At 35.2% G+C, this 19,211-nt stretch overlaps 2 protein-coding genes across 2 annotated transcripts; both read right to left on the bottom strand.

Annotated features, from left to right (window-relative positions):
* Positions 1-293: 293 nt before the first annotated feature.
* LOC145610753 (uncharacterized) lies at positions 294-2,263 on the bottom strand. The gene is made up of 4 exons (XM_081666051.1): positions 1,784-2,263; positions 1,304-1,552; positions 454-490; positions 294-301 (listed from the first exon to the last, which is right to left on the bottom strand). Exons 1-4 carry the CDS (start codon positions 2,261-2,263, stop codon positions 294-296), a joined length of 774 nt encoding a protein of 257 aa, XP_081522177.1.
* An 80-nt stretch (positions 2,264-2,343) lies between these two features.
* Positions 2,344-6,369, bottom strand: LOC145610754 (uncharacterized). Its single transcript, XM_081666052.1, has 5 exons — positions 5,869-6,369; positions 5,346-5,652; positions 3,304-4,784; positions 2,710-3,252; positions 2,344-2,562 (listed from the first exon to the last, which is right to left on the bottom strand). Exons 1-5 carry the CDS (start codon positions 6,367-6,369, stop codon positions 2,344-2,346), a joined length of 3,051 nt encoding a protein of 1,016 aa, XP_081522178.1.
* Positions 6,370-19,211: the final 12,842 nt, after the last annotated feature.

Below are 19,211 nucleotides of genomic sequence, written 5' to 3' on the forward strand. Positions count from 1 at the left end.
CTTGTATAACCTGGCACCAACTGCTGATGACGGCCCCAGAAATCCCAGCATTTTGGATTCACCAATGTCTGAGAATGCACAAGCTTGAAGGGGCGGGCAGTCATCACCGACATCTTCTTGTGGGTCTTGTATTATTGGGCCTTATCAGTTGTAACTCTTTTATTGTCTTTTGCATGTGTTAACATTTTACTTTGACAATGCTGTTTTATCGGCATATACCCCTTTTTTGTGGTGATGCCTGTCGATTGTCAACTTTATCTACTATGTAAACTTATTTTTATTTCCATTATTTGCTAACTGTCTGCAAATTTTTACGCCCCTTATCATAACTGTGTTGTTTTTGCTTATCTCTTTCTATTTTTCCCTTTTTCTCTTTTTTTTTTACAATGTTATGATAACTTTTTTGCCTTACAAATTATAATTTGTAAAAGATTGCAAAAATTAAAGACTTACCTGGTGGTTTGTCTGATACCCGACATCCTTCATCGTACTATAGACATCACAAGTATCAGTTAACAATACACTGTTGTTATCACAAGTACTATATGATTCCTTACTCCCCCCAGTATACATAGTTCATATTAGATCTATGTATACTGAGCAGTAAATGGTTGTTGCTGGTTCAGATTATAACCTCGGTCACCTACTGCTTTGCTATTTCAGCCAGTCAGGTACCCTCTCAGCGATCATTTTCTGAGCTACGCCTCATATCGGCGTATACTCGAATTGATTTGGCCGGTATTATATTTTGAACCAGCAACCTCGTGAGTTAACGTATACAACTGATCAGGTTGTATATCTATTAACTTCACGGAAGCGGTTTTGAGCTGTTCGTCCCATTTAACGGTGTTCTGTTAAATGGAGGATGCCTTTTCCAACACACGTTGTTTGAATATTTCTTCATTCATTACCGATATCTTTCTTGATATCAGCTTCATATAAAAATTGTATATTACACATAGTATTTCTTCAATACAGCCGAGTTCCATACATTTTTTAGGGGTGTCCCATCTAAAGTTTCCAGATAAAACGATCCTTGGATGACGACATCTCTAATCCGATAAGGTCCTTCCCAACTTGCAGTCAGCTTTCCATCTTCATTCCCTTTACCGGTTGCTGCTGTTCTTCGTAGTACCAGATCTCCTTTACTTAACGGCCGATGAGATACTCTTCTGTTATAGGCTCTTGACATTCTTTCCTTAAATGCAGCTGACTTAACTGCTGCCTTTTCTCTTAGCTCTGGCAAGAAATCTAACTGTTGTCGTAGGAGTAAATCATTTTGGTCTTCACAGTAATGTTGAACCCTAAATGTCGGCAACCCAACTTCTGCTGGTATGACTGCCTCTGTTCCAAAAACCAGAGTATAAGGCGATTCACCTGTGGCTTCTCTTATTGTTGTTCTGTTTGCCCATAATATCTCCGGTATCAAATCTGCCCACAAACCTTTTGCATCTTCAATCTTTTTCTTGATCGCTGTCACAATTTGCTTATTTGCTGCCTCTGCCTGGCCGTTAGACTGTGGATGGCATACTGCTGCATAAGAAAATTTCACCTTGTACATCATTAAGAGATCTTTGACTGGCTTACAGTCAAATTGGGTCCCATGATCAAAAACCATCGCCATTGGCAACCCAAACCTTGTGAAGATGTTTTTCCATATAAACTTTTTTACTTCCGATGCCGTTATCTTCGTTACTGGTTCTGCTTCTATCCACTTTGTGAAGTAATCAATTCCCACTATCAGAAATTTTCTTCCACCCGTGGCCGATGGGAACGGGCCTACTATATCCATCCCCCATTGGGCAAAAGGGATTGGATTTAGTATCGGATTTAGATCATTTGGAGGCAAGTTGATAACTGGGGCAAACTTTTGACACTTCTCGCATTTTTTAACATAAGCCGTTGCATATGCATTCAATGTCGGCCAGTAGTATCCCCTTCTCATTGCTTCCCTAGACAAGGCTCTTGCTCCGAGATGGTTACCACAGCTTCCCTCGTGCAATTCTTCTATTAACCTTGCTGATTCAAAATCCGTTATACATCTCTGCAATGGCAGTGAAAACCCCCTTTTGTATAACTGGCCTTGGTACATAACGAACCATACACTATCCTTTCGCAGTCTTTTCAGCTCTCCTTTATCTGTCGGCCCTACACCATGAACGATGTATGCCAATATTTTATCGTACCATTGATTCCCAACATCAACACATAATACATCCGCCGACATCTCATCTATACTTCTCTGCTTTAAAACCTCCACCATGACTGTCCTTTCCAAGTCGTTAAAACTTGAACTTGCTAACCTTGCTAGCGCATCTGCCTGAGCGTTTTTCAATCTCGGAACTAGTTGATCTCAAAGTACTGCAACTGAGCTGCTAATTGCTTCATCTTTTCCAAATATTTCACCATTGCTGGTTCTCGGGTTTCATATTCCCCACTGAATTGACTTGATACCAGCTGGGAATCAGTTGTCAGAACAAGCCGTTTTGCTTCTGCTGCTATTGACAACTGCATTCCGGCTACCGCAGCTTCATACTCAGCCTCATTATTTGTTGCCTTGAACTTAAATTTCATGGCGTATTCAAACATTTTCCCATCTGGAGCCGTTATCACAATTCCAGCCCCTGCCCCCGTTGCTGTGGCTGATCCATCAACTGATACCTGCCATGTTCCCAACTCCTCTTCTTCATCTGTGTATGTGGTTTCAACAATAAAATCTGATAATGCTTGAGCCTTAATTGACGTTCTGGGCTTGTAACTTATTTCATACTCCGACAACTCAACTGCCCATGCCAGTAATCTACCAGATGTATCCATTTTGCGCAATGATTTCTCTAAGGGATGATTGGTGAGCACCTCTATCGGGTGTGCATCAAAGTATGGCCTCAACTTCCTGGATGCCATTATTACTGCTAACGCCATTTTCTCTATTACTGGATATCTGCGTTCTGCCGCATTCAAAACATGACTGACAAAGTAAATCGGCTGTTGTTGTCTTCTTCTTTCCACTAACAAAACGACTGCTACCGTTTTTGGCGATGCCGAGATGTATAACTGCAACACTTCTCCCTTCTCAGGCCTGACAATTGTGGGAAGAGATCTAAGATGACTCCTTACTACTTCTAAGGCATCACTTTGTTCTTTTCCCCACTCAAATGCCTTATTCTTTCTTAGTACCATAAAAAACGGAAGTGCTTTATCAGCCGATTTGCTGATAAACCTAGTTAACCCTGCCATCCTGCCAGTTAATCTCTGTATATCACGAATGGTTTTTGGTTGTTTCATTTGAAGAACCGCATTCACCTTATCTGGATTGGCATCTATTCCCCGTTCACTGACCATGAAGCCTAGAAACTTCCCTGATCTCACCCCAAAAATGCACTTCTCCGGATTCAACTTCATTTGATATTTCCTCAAAGTTCCAAATGTCTCTCTCAGATCTGCTATGTGGTCTCCTTTTTCCTTGCTCTTTACTATCGTATCATCCACATACACCTCTACATTACGCCCCTTCTGCTTCTCAAAAATCTTGTCTACCAACTTCTGGTAGGTTGCCCCTGCATTTTTCAACCCAAACGGCATTGCTTTATAACAGTATACGCCTACATTTGTTATAAAAGCCGTTTTATTTCTATCAGCCTTATGCATGCTGACCCGATGATACCCTGAAAATGCATCTAGAAAGCTAAGCATAGCATGACCAGAGGTTGAGTCTACCAGCCTATCTATCCGGGGTAACGGGTAGCAATCCTTAGGGCAAGCTTTATTCAAATCTGTAAAATCCACGCACATTCGCCATTTCCCTGTCGGCTTTCTCACCATTACTACATTTTCCAACCATTCTGGATATGTGCAAGGCTCAATGAACCCTGCCGCTAGAAGTTTATTTACTTCAGCTTGTATTGCTTCTATTTTCTCAGTTGAGAAATTGCGCTTCTTTTGCCTTATCGGCCTGAACTTTCTGTCAACATTCAACTTATGCTCCATTACTTCTGGATGTATTCCCGGCATCTCACTGGCCGAGAACGCAAAGACGTCGGCATTTTCACGCAGCAAGCTTATCAGGTTACACCTAGTGTCCACATCCATATCAGCCCCAACCTTCACTGTCCTACTCGGGTCACCTGGTTGCAGTTCAACTTGGACGGTTTCTCCCCCCGGTAACGGCCTTGGTGTTTCCTCAGGTCTTACATCAAAGTTTTTCATGGTTAAATCCTGAACTGTCGGCTCACCTTCCCTTATTGGGTTACATGGTATCGTAACACTACCAACTGGGTTCTTCAAAGCTGTAACATAACAAGCTTTTGACATAACCTGACCCCCATACACTTTCTCCACAGCACCTAAATTCGACACATAGGCTATTGCTGGATGGTAAGTTGACACAACGGCCTGCATGTCGTGAATTATCGGTCTGCCGATAATTGCGTTGTAAGCCGACTTAACATCCACCACTAGAAACTCTGCCATCACATCTCTTGCCTGTGGTCCACCCATCCTTACGGGCAACACAATGCTCCCTTCTAGCCTTACAGTCGACCCATTAAACCCGATCACTAGATACGATACCGACTTCAAGTATTGCCTTCCTATATTCATCTCATTAAAAGCTTGCACAAACAACACATTTGCTGAACTATCCCCATCTACTAGTACTCTTTTGATGTCAGCCCCATTTATCTTGGTTATCAGGACTAACGGATCGTCGTGCGGGAACACTACACCTCGTGCATCTTCCTCTGTAAACACAACTTGTGGTATTGACGCCGGCCGAGGACGGTTGTCTACATCCAAAGCACAAACCAGATGACGGTGCTCCGCCAAATGCTTCTTTTCCCCACTAATCGTCCCTCCATGGATCGGTCCCCCCGTTATCACATCTACCCTTCCTGTAGATAACGGTGGTATTCCTGCATCCCCTTGTCGGACTATTCTTCCTTGTGTTCTTTCGGGCCTTGCTTCTATCTGTTGCCTCTCAACTGCTTGTGCCGGTTGCTGATTCCTGCTTGCATTCAACCGGTATTGTGTTAAGTGCCCTTTTCTGATCAACTCCTCAATGTTGTCCTTCAATTGTGTACACTCCTCCGTATAATGTCCCACATCCCTATGGAACATACAATACTTCTTCACATCCCTTGGCCTTGCCTTCATGGGAATCGGCCTCGACCAATCTTCTCTGTTCTGGTTTACTGAGTAGATTGCCGCCCTTGGTGTATTCAAGGGAGTGTAGGTGCTATATCTCATTGGCAGCCTTGTCGGTCTGGAATCTTGCCGACTTCCTCCTCCCCTTCCTGGGGCAGGAGCTCTCGGCCTGCTTCCTCCAGACGAGGTCCCTTCATACTAACTTTGCCCCTTTCCGGCAGTGACATGTCTGCTACTTGTCTTCATTAATTCCTCACTCTTTATATAATCATGAGCTTTGCTGAATGCCGATGCCAACGTCGGCAGGTTCTTCCTTGTAAGATATCTCTTAAAGTCCGAATCAATCAATCCATTCATTAAAGCCATCACAGCTATTTCCTGTTGCAATTTCGGAATGGTGTTTGCCTCATTGTTAAATCGCCTGATATAATCCCTCAAAGACTCATCCGGTTTCTGCTCCACAGCCATCAATTCTCCAGAGGTTCTCTGCCTCACACTGTTACTGACATACTGACCTACAAACATCTCAGTCAATCTTTCAAAGCTATCTACTGACCCGACTTCAAGGTTGTTAAACCAATCGGCTGCAGCCCCAATCAGAGTTGTCGGAAAGACTTTACACCAGACTGCATCCGAGTTAGTGTATAACATCATGTGTCCCTCATAGGACGTTATGAATCTTGCCGGATCCCCTCTTCCATCATACCTACAAGTCGGCATTTTCACCTTTTCCATTGGCTGATCCAAGATGTGCTGGGCAAATGGAGATGCCCTTAACTGCACCACTGTGTGTACTGCTTGACCCTCTACTTGTGAACTTCTCTGCTGCTGAGTTCCAGTACTCACAACGTGACTTGAGGATTGTTCAACCCGCCGTGATGTTGTATGCGATCTTACCGGCGACTCATGTCGGGGTCTCCTCGACGAGTTCTCCAACTGATTGTGTTGTTCCTCCTGGTGACGGTGCGATGTTCCTCTATCGGCCTGGGCAGCTTCTCTTTCAGCCCGTGCCGCCTCAGCCTCCTTTCTCTTCCTACTCATTGCACTCATCACCCTTGCGGCTGTTTCCAACTCATCTGGAGTGAATGCCGCCATAGGATCCTCTGCCTCCCCTCCTCCTGCAAGGGGAGTTATCGGCACATGAAATTGATTACCCTCTAGGGTATGGGTTTCATCTACTATTTCCACCTGGGGTTGTTCTACTGGTATTCCATTGTTTCCGGCCATGGTTATCGTTGTTATATGAATGTTTTTGTGTAAGGTTCTTAGGCGATAGAAGTGATCAACTGTCCCCTCCTTCTAGCGCCAAATTGTTTCAGTCTGATCCTGACTTCCCCAAGAATTCGGACCTGAGATCCTGATACTCCTATCGGCAAGCTGAGAACCTACACAATGAGAAGAAGTTAGCTAACCCCGGGGTGATCCGGGGATAACCACTCCGATGATAAAGTCAGAAAGTGTATAAGAGAAGAAGGTAAGTAAGAGAGAGAAAGTGAGAAAAAGAGTGTCATTTATCTCCCCATTAATGAGGTCTTACCTACTATTTATAATGATCTACCTTGACAGGTGGCTTTCATCCATGCAGAGCCTTCTACGCCAAGTGTCGAGCTTCTGTTGCCACGTGCCGGATTCCGACAGGCCGACATGTCTTCTTTTTGGGACATATCGGCATCCTCTCGTAACTGTTTAGAGCCTGGCCACGCGCTTTCACAAGATATCGGTCATTCTCAGATATCATCCCATACACTTTTTAAAAAGAAAGAATGAGTAAATGAAAATATTGATGGTCAAAGTTGTGTGATGGGATGAGTGAAAAAGTAATTGATGCAAGCTTTTAACAATGGAGGAAATATACCATATGTTGGGGGTATGGAAAAGGGAGCAGATAAGACCTCTTCACCTTAGAAAAATATCCACCAAGAATAATTTCACTAAAAATAATTTTAGTTTGATAAAAATAAGTTCAGTTCAATAAAATATACTTCCTCCGTTTTCTTTTACTTGCAACACACCTTTTAGGCACGCAGTTTTAGGAGATGATTAGTGAGGGTAAACGAGTGATTATATCAATATAATTTTTACACGAAGATTAGAATAGGGTTAAGTATCATTTGTAAAAATTATAATGAATAATTTATCCGTTTACATTACATAAACCCGACCTCAAAACACGTGCCACAAGGCTGTGTTGCAAGTAAAAAGAAACGGAGGAAATATTTTTTAATAATTTAAAATCAGTAACCTTAAAGAACAAATATAATTGGAACTCAGTAAAATTAATTTCAATTAAGTAAATATTTCTTTTCAATAAAAATGATTTATGTTTAATAAAATTAATTTTAAATTAGTAAAAATTATTTCACATTAGCAAATATTAGGTGAAGAAAACGTGGACTTAAAGGATGAAATCACAAATTAGGCTCATACATAATAAGGGATTGGCAGGGATCTTAAACTAAACAATCAACTAACAATCTAAGGATTCGATCGACTATTTATTTAGTTAGTATTATTTTTGGAATGTAGTATATATTTAGTTCCTAATTTTTTCTTTGGAAAAAACTTTTGGAAACAATTTAGTTCCTAATCTAACTAATTATTTTCGCACCACAACCCCCAACTGCATCCACCTCAAGCAAGCTCCAACGAACATCAACAAAAGCATTTTGCCTGTCCACCATTAATCAGATAAATATCATAGCTCTAAAAAATTTTGGTATCGTATGATAAACATTATTGATAAAATTTGGTATCAAGTTAATAGTTCTGGTATCAAGTTACAAATTTTGGTATCGTATGAGAAACATTATTGTAACACCCTAGAAATTCCTTTCCTTTAAAATACACTTTCCCCTCTTGAAAATACGTTTTAGGAATATCTAAGACATTACCGCCACCGTGAAAACGGGTAAGGCAACAATCAAAGATACACAGCGGAAGACTTGAAAGCCAAATCACAATATAAAAACCAAACTAACAAAAGTAAAGTTGAAAATCAACAAAACCAAGTTAAATAAAATCCACTACAACTTGGAACCACTTAGGGCCCTTATTCAAAAACTGATCAATCAAATAATAGTGTTAGTCCAACAAATAATAAAATAAAACATCCAAAGCATAATTAATACACATCCTAGTGGAAACTAGCATAATTCTCTCTTCACTCATGCCCCATCATGAACATGCCTCAATACCTGAAAAGAGTATCTCTACTTGCCCCCACTACTTTCCATTAAAATGGATCATCGTAGGGCCAAGATAAAGACATAGCCAGACACAAACAACACACACAATCAGCAAATCTGAGTACATAAGCGTATTTAAACACACTAACATGCAACTCCTAGCATCACACATACTTACCTCATTGCACCTGTTTACAAGCACACACAACAAACAACAAGACTCTTTAATTGGACACTAAATAATTCATTTAGAGTTGATTACGCATCGAACGGGTTTCCAACTAAACCTCCCTCAATAAATTGAGGTTCACTGACACGGGAGCTAACCGTGCCAGCACACCTATGCCACACATTGGTGGCGGAATTCCAGCGCATAACAATAAAAAGGAATATACAACGTCCTGTACTCCATTAGAAGTTATAGTTAAATATAAAACGCCATAACTCCCCCCATTGTTCATACTCAAGGTATATACGTTCCAAGAGTTTTGGTGCGTAATCTCTTTCACTTTACGTTATTTACAGATTATTAAACTTGGTGATGACTCCCAAAGCATAATAAATTCAATAAACAATAATTATTCAATCAAACAAACATACCAATTTAATTCTTGAATAATTAGTGACCACATATAATTTAATGTTGAACCCTTTTTAAATCTACCTCAGTGTCAAAGACACCTTAAACGCATAAAGCGCCAACAATCCTATCCCTCGGTGTTAAAAACACCTTAAGTGCACAAAGGCACCAACATACTATTTATTCCTTGTGTACATAGACACTTATATAGCTCCTTCCTCATGCTTAATGCATCAATAAAAATTATATGGACTATAATAAAATTCCTTTTCAATATTCTAAACATAATTAAACAATTAGTTTAATTAAACATGCTCTCTAACATACCATAAATAAATATGTAGTCCATATACTCATGCCAAAAATATAATTTCCGATCCATAGATCATCACAAATAAATTCATGCTTCATAATTCAATCACCAATACTAATAATTCACAATTTAATACATAAACCTTAGCATGATACTACTTGTAATTGATTGAAACCAAACCTAGCATGATTCTACATCATCAAATATGCTAAGTACGCGAACGTACCTTGAATATGATCTTAAAATCGCCACGACTAGTAAAAATTGCTCACTTCAAAGTCTCCTACACATTAAAATTATAATAGTGTATTAAAGTCCACTCTAAACAAATTTCCAGCAATATATACTATTTTAAAACCCTTCATAAATTAATTAGAATAAGCTGAAATTATATTTAGAACACCATAATTAAGTCCCCCTTAATGGGTAATTTAAATTTCCTTTAAAAACATAATATTTAGGGTTCTACATAAAATTCCTGCACTATTTTTCTAATTAAAACTTGCTGAAATTTAGTCTTAAAGCACTTAAATTGAAGATCTAAACATTAATACATCATATACTTTCATAATTTCATAAATCAATAACCTAGGGTTTCAAAAATTGGGGCTTTTTAATTAAAAACTAAATCTGAAAATTTATTAATATAATTACATCATTCAAATATCAAAATTAATCCAAAAACTCATAATTTATAATTAGATCTAAGCATAGATTAAAAATAGAGAAAGAAAGATTAAGTTTTTTTTTTTTTTTGAGAGTTACTCACGGCAGCAGCCACCACGGCGTGGCTGGGCTACTGCCGCCTGCCGCCGCGGCTGCTGGCCGTGTGCTGGTGGTGGTTCGGCCACGTGTGGTGGTGGTGATGGTGGCCGGCCGTGCATAGGGGAAGGGGAAGAGGAAGAAAAAAAGAAAGAAAAGTAAGGAGAAAAGGGGAGAAGCTTACCTTGGGTTTCTCCACTCTGGGCAAAGTTGATTTGCCTCATAAGTGGGATATTTATACCCCTTCTCTACCAACCCTTTTACCCTAAACTTTCCTCTTTTAGTTTTCCTAATCCCTTCCCAAATAAAACTTGTTAAAAATTAAACTTTCTTAAAATAAAACCCCATCTTTTAAATAGAAATAATTAAATAAACTTTCCTTTTATAATAATATTAATTAAAATGCTTTAATTAAAATGATTATAACTATTTAAATATTTTATAAAATACATACTTTAAATAAAATACGTATAAAAATATGGGGTATTACAACCAACCCTTTTACCCTAAACTTTCCTCCTTTAATTTTCCTAATCTCTTCCCAAATAAAACTTGTTAAAAAAAAAATTAAACTTTCTTAAATTAAAACCCCATCTTTTAAATAAAAATAATTAAATAAACTTTCCTTTTATAATAATATTAATTAAATGCTTTAATTAAAATAATTATAGCTATTTAAATATTTTATAAAATACATACTTTAAATAAAATACGTATAAAAATACGGGGTATTACAATTATTGATAAAATAAATATATTGAGACATTTCATCGAACACCTTGCAAGCAATCGCAACACCTGCTTCCTTGTGACTTCAAGAACTAAATAGATTAAATTAACACCTTGAGCATGATAGGATCAACAAAACCATTGCACAATGCTTGAACTAATACTTCGACATCAATCTAACTAATACAAGTACAATAATACTATTGATTTAATTTATTTCTCGTCAAAAGATTGCGAGCAAATGACCAACAATTTCTAGCGGAAACCAAAAGGCCTTAAAAAAATAAATGCATCACAATCAGACCCCCAATTACTTCTTCAAAATCAACCTTTTGCTCCGTATGATTGCATGATTAATTGAACCATGAAATTGTAGCAGATTGAGTTACGAATTTTTCCATTTTTCTCTATTCAAAGCTCCAACCAATTCTAATAGCTACTCCGTATTTGATAATGGAGGTCTTGAAAACTTCCTTCTCACTTAGTTCTTACACGTTTCTCAAATCATTTGCACCCATCCAAAAGCATTCCCGCTGCTAAGCCTAATTGCCTCGGTAAAAACCAATTTATTTTCCTCTCAGCTTTCCCCCCTAAAATTTCAGACTACTTCATTCCATTATTTAATGGGGTTTGCTTAATTGGCAAATTTTAATTGGTGGTGTACATTTTTTTATATACACTATGTGTACGAGGATTCAAAGTGAGTAATTTAACTGCTCTATTTCTTTAGAAAGCATGAATATTATATTAATTCCTAGTATCATGTTTAGGATGCTTTTATTTCTTTCTAGTACCATGTTTAGGATAAAGCTTTGATCTTTATTATTTAATGACATGCTAGTATTTGTTATTCATCACGTTAGTATTATGCCTAGGATCTTGCTAATATTATTATTATGCTTTAATGATGATGAATTTTATGATATGATGATGATTGTTGTGAAAATTAAAATATGCTACTTGATTATTCATATATTATTGTTATTTCTTGATCACGCCTTTTTTGCAGGTTTAAAGGGAATTGGTACTTGAAATCAAGCTTAATAAGATAATTAATAATTGATTTAGGCTAAAATGATTTTAATTCAAGTGATCGCCAGTAATAGGCTTATTTTTGCATTATATTAATAATCAACAGACATAGATTTAACAAGTTTAAGGCTAACTTAATGATTGTATGTTGATCGAAAAGCGCACATGAATATGAGAAAAATAAAGTAGAGGCCTTTTATTTTAGGGCGGGTTCAATCTCTTTTAGATTGAATTCATACCATCATCCCCGAATATCCTGTCATGGTTCTGAACCACGATGGAGTTAGCAATCTCTGTGATCGTGAATCGAGGATGTAACCTTCACACCCGTGAACGATTTACAATTTCCTAAAACTTGTTGGCGACTCTTTTGCTCTAGCTTCCTTCCTTTTGGACTCTAAGTTGAGTGTTTGAAATTTTTCCTACCGTTTTTGGCAACTCCACTAGAGAGGATTTCTATTCTAAATCCTAAAATTAATTTTGGCAATTTCTTAGAATGAGTGGATGAGATCGACTTGGAACGTTCTAAATATTCATGTGCCTAATTTTGATTAACATTGTGGCATAAGCATAAAAAGGTCCGAAATTATGACTTAATTGTGCAACCCTAAGCATGGATCTTATTTATAGATCTCATCTCTAAATAAGAGTCCATGTCAAAGCCCAAAATCCTAACTCTAATATAACTATGCTAGCCCAATCCAATTCATGATTAGTTATTTGCTCATGAGGCCCATTAGTGGGCCTCTAACTTGTTTAACCCAATACCCTTGTTGTGTGACCTCATAGGATCCATTCTAGCGGGCTTTGGACTATTTGATTAGCCCAAAGATCATTGATCCTAGTCTAGCAACAGACAATGACGACCCAAAAGAACGAACTTATTATCTCCATAATAGTGATCCTTGATGTATCTAGTAATTGCACTTATCTAAGACAAAGTGCGCAATATTCAAATTCCTTAAGTCAATGTGTGACGATTTGATAATATGATTGCATCTCATGTCATGACCATATTAATCTACAAATCTTTTCTTGAAAACAGAGTTAGAATTACAAGACAAATGATTACTATGTAATCCATTTGAGCACGGCCACGCATTTTCTGAATTCTCCTTCTTCATGGGGTCAAGACACATTCCTAATTAAATAGGTAGACTCAATCCAATCTTGTGGCAACCAAAGCTCCCGCTCAACTCATGAATTAACTAGAAAACACCCTTTATAATCTCTAGTTACTGGTAGACGTTTGAGTGTACACAGTTATATCAATCATTGAATGGTATCAATGTTCCACTTATGTCAAAGGAATCCACTAATATATCCGGAAGCTTGAACTTCAAAGTAGGTCTATAGTTCGATCATGCATCATTCATGCATATCCATGTGATTGACCGAGCATCACTACGCTCCTATAGCCCATGAAACTACGCTATCCAATCAATCTTACACGATAGTCCATTAATTGAAATCATTTTATGTCCAATTTAATGATTTTGAACTAGGAACTTAAGTAATATATGAATTTAGTTCACCTATGGGGTTTCATTCACCAGGTCATCACACTACTAGAAATAGGCTAAATTCCGACGGAAAAATTCTGTGGAAACATCCTGAAATCCGTCGGAAAGAGGGTTTCCGACGGAATTCCGTTGGAAGCGGTTGTCGGAAAAGCATTTGTAGGAAAAATGAACTTTTGTGACGAAAATTCCGTCAGAAACACTATTCCGACGGAATTTTCCGCCGGAAAATTCTGTTCAGGTACAGCAACAATCCGTCGGAAAATTCCGACAGAATCAATTCCGTTGAAAATTTCCGACTGAATTTCCGTCGGAATCAAGAGATAAATAATTTCTTTTTTCTTTTTGTAAATGAGGACGGTAGGAGAGAGATCCAATAAATTAATTAATACTTAATAGTAAGTCTTTACCAAATGAGGAAGTATTGCAATTATTATAAAACAAATTTAAAAAGAAAGTGTTGCGATTAGCTGATTCTTTTTTTTTTTTTTTTTTTTTGCAACATCAACACAGAGTCACGACGCATCCTTTTAGTTTTATTCCGTACAAGATATTGATTAGAGAGGGATGCATAACAAAACAAACCAAGACATCAAATATGAACAAAGTATCATTCTATCATCATACAAATTCTAAATTAAAGTACCTGACAAATTATAATGGGGTGACCGGTGATTAGTGAGTTGTAGTAGATAGCTTTAATTATTTTGGTAAAAAGTTCTTCAATTGGACCGCATGTTTTATTGTTTTGTGGACTGATTTGGATGTTTAAACCTAATTAGGATCAACTTATATGACGAAATTAAAGTGCATGAAAAGTACTCTACAATTGACCAATTAAATTATAAATATTGAGAGATGAAAGATGGTTGTAGCTGTATTTGAGTAATGTTGCATCACTACTAGAATTAAGGGCTATTATAACCTTATAAGTTAATGTTTCAATCAATCTGTGAGGATAACAGACACTTGCGGATCCAGGAATTTATACATTAGGCGAATCAATCAGTAATATGTGAAGTGTATTTGTATGGGATATACATTGTTATGATTTCGATCATAAACTACGTTATTTCTCTATTATTGCCGTTATCGGCTTACTCTCCATAACGGCCATTTCGGCCACGAGGAGAGCTGCTTTCGACCATGTAGGCACCTGCTACCTACGAAGTTTATTTGTCATCTATGTCACTAGGTGGTACCAGCTTGGTTATTTTCCTATAAATACCAAAGCATAATTCATTATTAAGGTACAATTTTTATCTCTCTAACTTTCTCTTTCTCTCTCTCTCTTAAACACAGTCTCATCTCTTCTCTTACTCTTCTCATCAATTGCTAAATTTAGCATCAGAGCGATTATTTCCGGAATATCCCTCGGATTGGCTAATTTGCGTTGATTGTGCAGGTACTTAATTGTCCGATAAACCTTTACAGATCCTGAGACTCGAGTTACTGGAGCTCAGCCGGAACAGTGTTATCCTTTTAAGCGAATTAAAATTGAATTATTGATTCATTTCACTATTGTTTTAGTGTTTGTGTGTATGACGTATTCATCCTCAGGCAATGAGCGAGATCTATGAATGAGTAACCCAATATATTTGTTTGTGAAAAATGAATTATCTAAGAGACCGGTCATTTCTCTTGTAATATAATCGAATATACGACAACAATTATCGTAGCTTCGTTTAAAGGATGTTTTATTCAGTTGTTATGTATTACTAGGTTAGAACCCGTGGGATACACGGTTTATAAAAAAATATTTTTATTTTGTCCATTTTAATAATAATAAATCGTTATTATACATGAATATAAATAAGAAGTACGTACATTTTGTAATTTAAAATCTTTTATTTTCATCAAAACTATAATATAGTATCTGTTCGACGTCGTCTAATTCTTAGTTCAATGTAGGTGATCATTTTTTAGTGTGTCATTAAAAATTGTTTCAATTTCCTGCGATAAATTAATATGTTTTAGTTGTAAGCACATAGAAGCTTCTAATATTTAAATTTCAAAAATGTTAAATTGGATAACTCTATCCCACCCCCCAAAAAAAAAAAAAAAAGAAAAAAAGAAAAAAGAAAAGAGATGACACCATCATTGCATTTAAGCGGGAAAATTTTTATCAAGAGAACGACACGTGGGCAGTGATGATGTCATCATTTTCTGTTTTAGTAATAGTTAATAGAAGATTTGTTAAATCTCTCTATATACATCATATGATTTGTTACTAATTAATCAATCTTTTTATTAAATAAATACTATAATTAGTGTATTCCATAAAATATCGAGTAAGATATTTTATATCATATTCCTCCAATTTAGATGATTCCATCATGGTAGGGAGAAATATTCACTTTTGAAATTGCTACCGGCCTATTGTAGATTGGTGTTCCTCTTTAGATGATTGATCAATTTAAGGAACGACATTTTCATAATTTAACAAAACAAAATTTTGATTAACATCAAGAAACGCTTTCCTATATGTTGTCATTGAACTTACAAAAAGATATAATTTAAGACAAAACCACTTACCATCAATATTGGTGCTATCACAAATGTTACGAGTATAGAAGATGAAAGGAGATATTAAGATAGAACACTTGAAAAATATCAAGTAAGAAGATATTTGCTATCATGTTTAGATAATTAGTGAAAGAAGATTTTTTTTTCCATATTTCCTACTAATTAAGTATAGTAATTTTTTTTTTTTATATCATATAATAATTTATGCATTTGCTTACACACAAATACTTAATGTGAGCAAATTATACAAAAAGAAAAGGATTTAAAAGTATATTAGAATAATAACACAAACAATTAGGTGATATAGGTCAAAAAATGTTTTTACACTGACATATGTTAGAACATTGTATTATACTTCCTCCGTTTAACATTTTATGTTAGTCAATGTATTATTTCAATGACTAATATCTTTAATTATTATTATTTCAATTAGCATTTGTTTCCGTCCTCTTTATTAGGGAAAACCCTAGCAAAATACATAGATACACTCTCCTAATACTATCACCGCTGGAGAAAATTATATGTTTCAAAATTGTCTTTGAAAATCAATAATGCTTGTTATAAAATTAATTATAACCATGAGAGAGAGAATTATACTACTCCCTCCGTCCCTAAATTACAATCCTCTTTGAAAATTTACACGGGAATTAAGGAGGAAAAAATAAGACAAATAACAATAATTAGATAATGCAATGGGAAGTACAAAGATAGAGTAGTTATTACTCATGACATGTCATCAATCTTTCGCAAAAAAAAGGACCAATCACATGCTCCTAATTGAAACTTTTTAACCAATCATATTCATTGTAATTTGGCACAAGGATTATGAGTGAGATAACATTAAATATAAAACAGAAAAAGAGAGTTGATTTACTAAAAAAAACTTACCAAAAATAGAAAGGAAGAATGTAATTTTGGAATACCAAATATAGAAAGGAGGAATGTAATTTAGGGACGGATGGAGTACGTATTTGTTTCCAAATTAATTGTATTTTTAGTATCTCCTGAGGCATGCATGTTCGAATGACAAATTCTCAAATTTTGAATCCAGCAATTTTTTTACGAGGAAGTTGTACTATAGTCTATAGATTTATTAATTAGTAATCTCTTTAACATTAAACTAGTAGTCTTGAGTAAGACATGAGGTTTTTATTACTATATATAAACCTCAGTGAATGAATGTGAACCTTTCTCTAATGAAAATTTGGTAATTACAACCGGTGAAAGTATCCATTTTGCGGGTTACAACCATCACTTTTTATTTTTGTAAATTATACAACAAAAAAAGTCACCAAACATTTCAAATTATAACCAAAATACGATTTTTTATTTGGCCACTTTCGCTGGAATCTTACGTCATTAATCATTTATTGATATAAACTAGGTTAGAACCCGTGCGATGCATGGTTTATATAAAACCTATTTTTATTTATACATTTTAAAAATAAATCGCTATTATCCATGAATATAAATAAAAATTACGTATATTTTATAATTTTAAAATTTTTTATTTTCATCAAAATTATGATATAGTATCTGTTCAACGTTGTCTAATTCATAGTTCAATGTAGGAGGTTATTAGTTAGTGTATTATCAAAAATTATTTCAATTTTCTAAGATAAATTGATAGGTTTTAGTTGTAATGTAGAAGATTCTAATATTTAAATTTCAAAAATAATGTTAAATATGATAACTCTACCAAAAAATAAAAATAAGAGAGATGACATTATCATTGCATTTAGGCGGGAAAAACTTCATTGAGAAATTGGCACGTGGGCAATAGTGACGTCCGCAACTTCTGTTTTAGTAATAGTTAATAGATGATAACCCCAGCCCAATATTAGTTTGGAATCATTTATTGAGAATTAAATGAAGTCATATTCCGGTAAAAATGGCCAAATTTTAGATTTAGGTTGTAGTTTAATTTTTTTTTTTTTTTTTTTTACCGGATAATTTACCGGTATAAATGGATAATTTACCGGTTGTAATTGGTAAATTTTCCTTCTCTAATTTTGATATGCATCACACATTTATTTGACTTCCCTAGCTATAAAGTATGTCAATTTATTTCTCGTTTATCAATTTGCATGATTTTTTATATTTCCCGGACACTGAAATGGTATGCAAATATAAATACAATGAGATTTTTATCCTTAATTTATTAAACTACAACATATTTTGCAGTAATGCCCCATTCACTTCACCTTATTTTTTCTGAACTGAATTTTTTTTTATAGAATTGAATTTTTTTTTACTAAACTGAAATTAATTTTACTAATTATTTGTTATATTTCTTCTTTATAGTTACTAATTTTATAGAATTGAAATTATTTTTATTGAACATAATTTTTATTATTTTATATGTATTTTTTTTATTGGTAAAGTGAACAGGGCCTAAATAATACTATGGTTTTCATTAAAAATAAAATAAAGTAATATAAACAGTCTTGTACTTAGTATTTTCTTATATATATGACTTTTAATTTCAGTATTTAGATGATTGTGAAAAGGGTTGTATTGATGTATACTTTTTTTTTTTTTTTTGACAGGATGTTGATATGTACTTAAAAGAAATCATTTTTGTAAACTCACGAAAGCCAAAACTAATTTTTGTTTTGAACATAAAGTCCTCATCGGCTCCTCCTCGCCTTATATATAAAATCGATATATTACTTACTTTTATCTTATCCTTGAAACTCAAGAATGATTCTAGACTTGAATTTGGTGGCTAATACAAAGTATGAAGTACCAAGTATAAAATTTTCCACAACTTTACAATCGGGTTTGGGACCAAAATCAAGGTCGAGGCAACTTGCTACAAAGACTACGACCGAGGTCCAAGATATGTTATTTTTAGTCTAAATCATACGCTCAAAACAACTCAAACAAGATAATTAATCAATTAACAATTATCACACGTTTAATTATCTCAATTGTTTTTATATATAGCAATTTATGCTGACCATATAATACGTCATTTAATGATGTTGGGCTCCTTATTAGCTTTATGTTAACAATATAATCATAAAACAAATATACTTCGTACTATATTAAATTAAGCACAATAGTGATTAGTTAATACTAGTACAAATTTTTTAAAAATTTTCAGTATTGGTAGCTGCTAACAAATGTTGTTTGTACTTAGCAATTTTCCTTTTTTTCCCTCAGAGAAAAAAAAAAAAAAAAAAAAAAAAAAAAAAAAAAAAAAAAAATCCTTATTTACCCGTTATCTACAAATTTAGGTATATCCTCCGCATTAGTGAGTAATGACGGATACATAAACTTTGTTTAGTTCTAGTCAAGAAGAGATCGGAAGTCAAAAATATTAATCAACACTCGAATGGTGTACTTATCCAATATTCCAAAATAGAATGAAATTTCAATTTTGCAATATTGAAAACATAATCTTTGAAAATTACTAT

Source organism: Chenopodium album, chromosome 24, assembly GCF_948465745.1.
Source record: "Chenopodium album chromosome 24, dcCheAlbu1.1, whole genome shotgun sequence".
NCBI lineage: Eukaryota > Viridiplantae > Streptophyta > Magnoliopsida > Caryophyllales > Amaranthaceae > Chenopodium > Chenopodium album.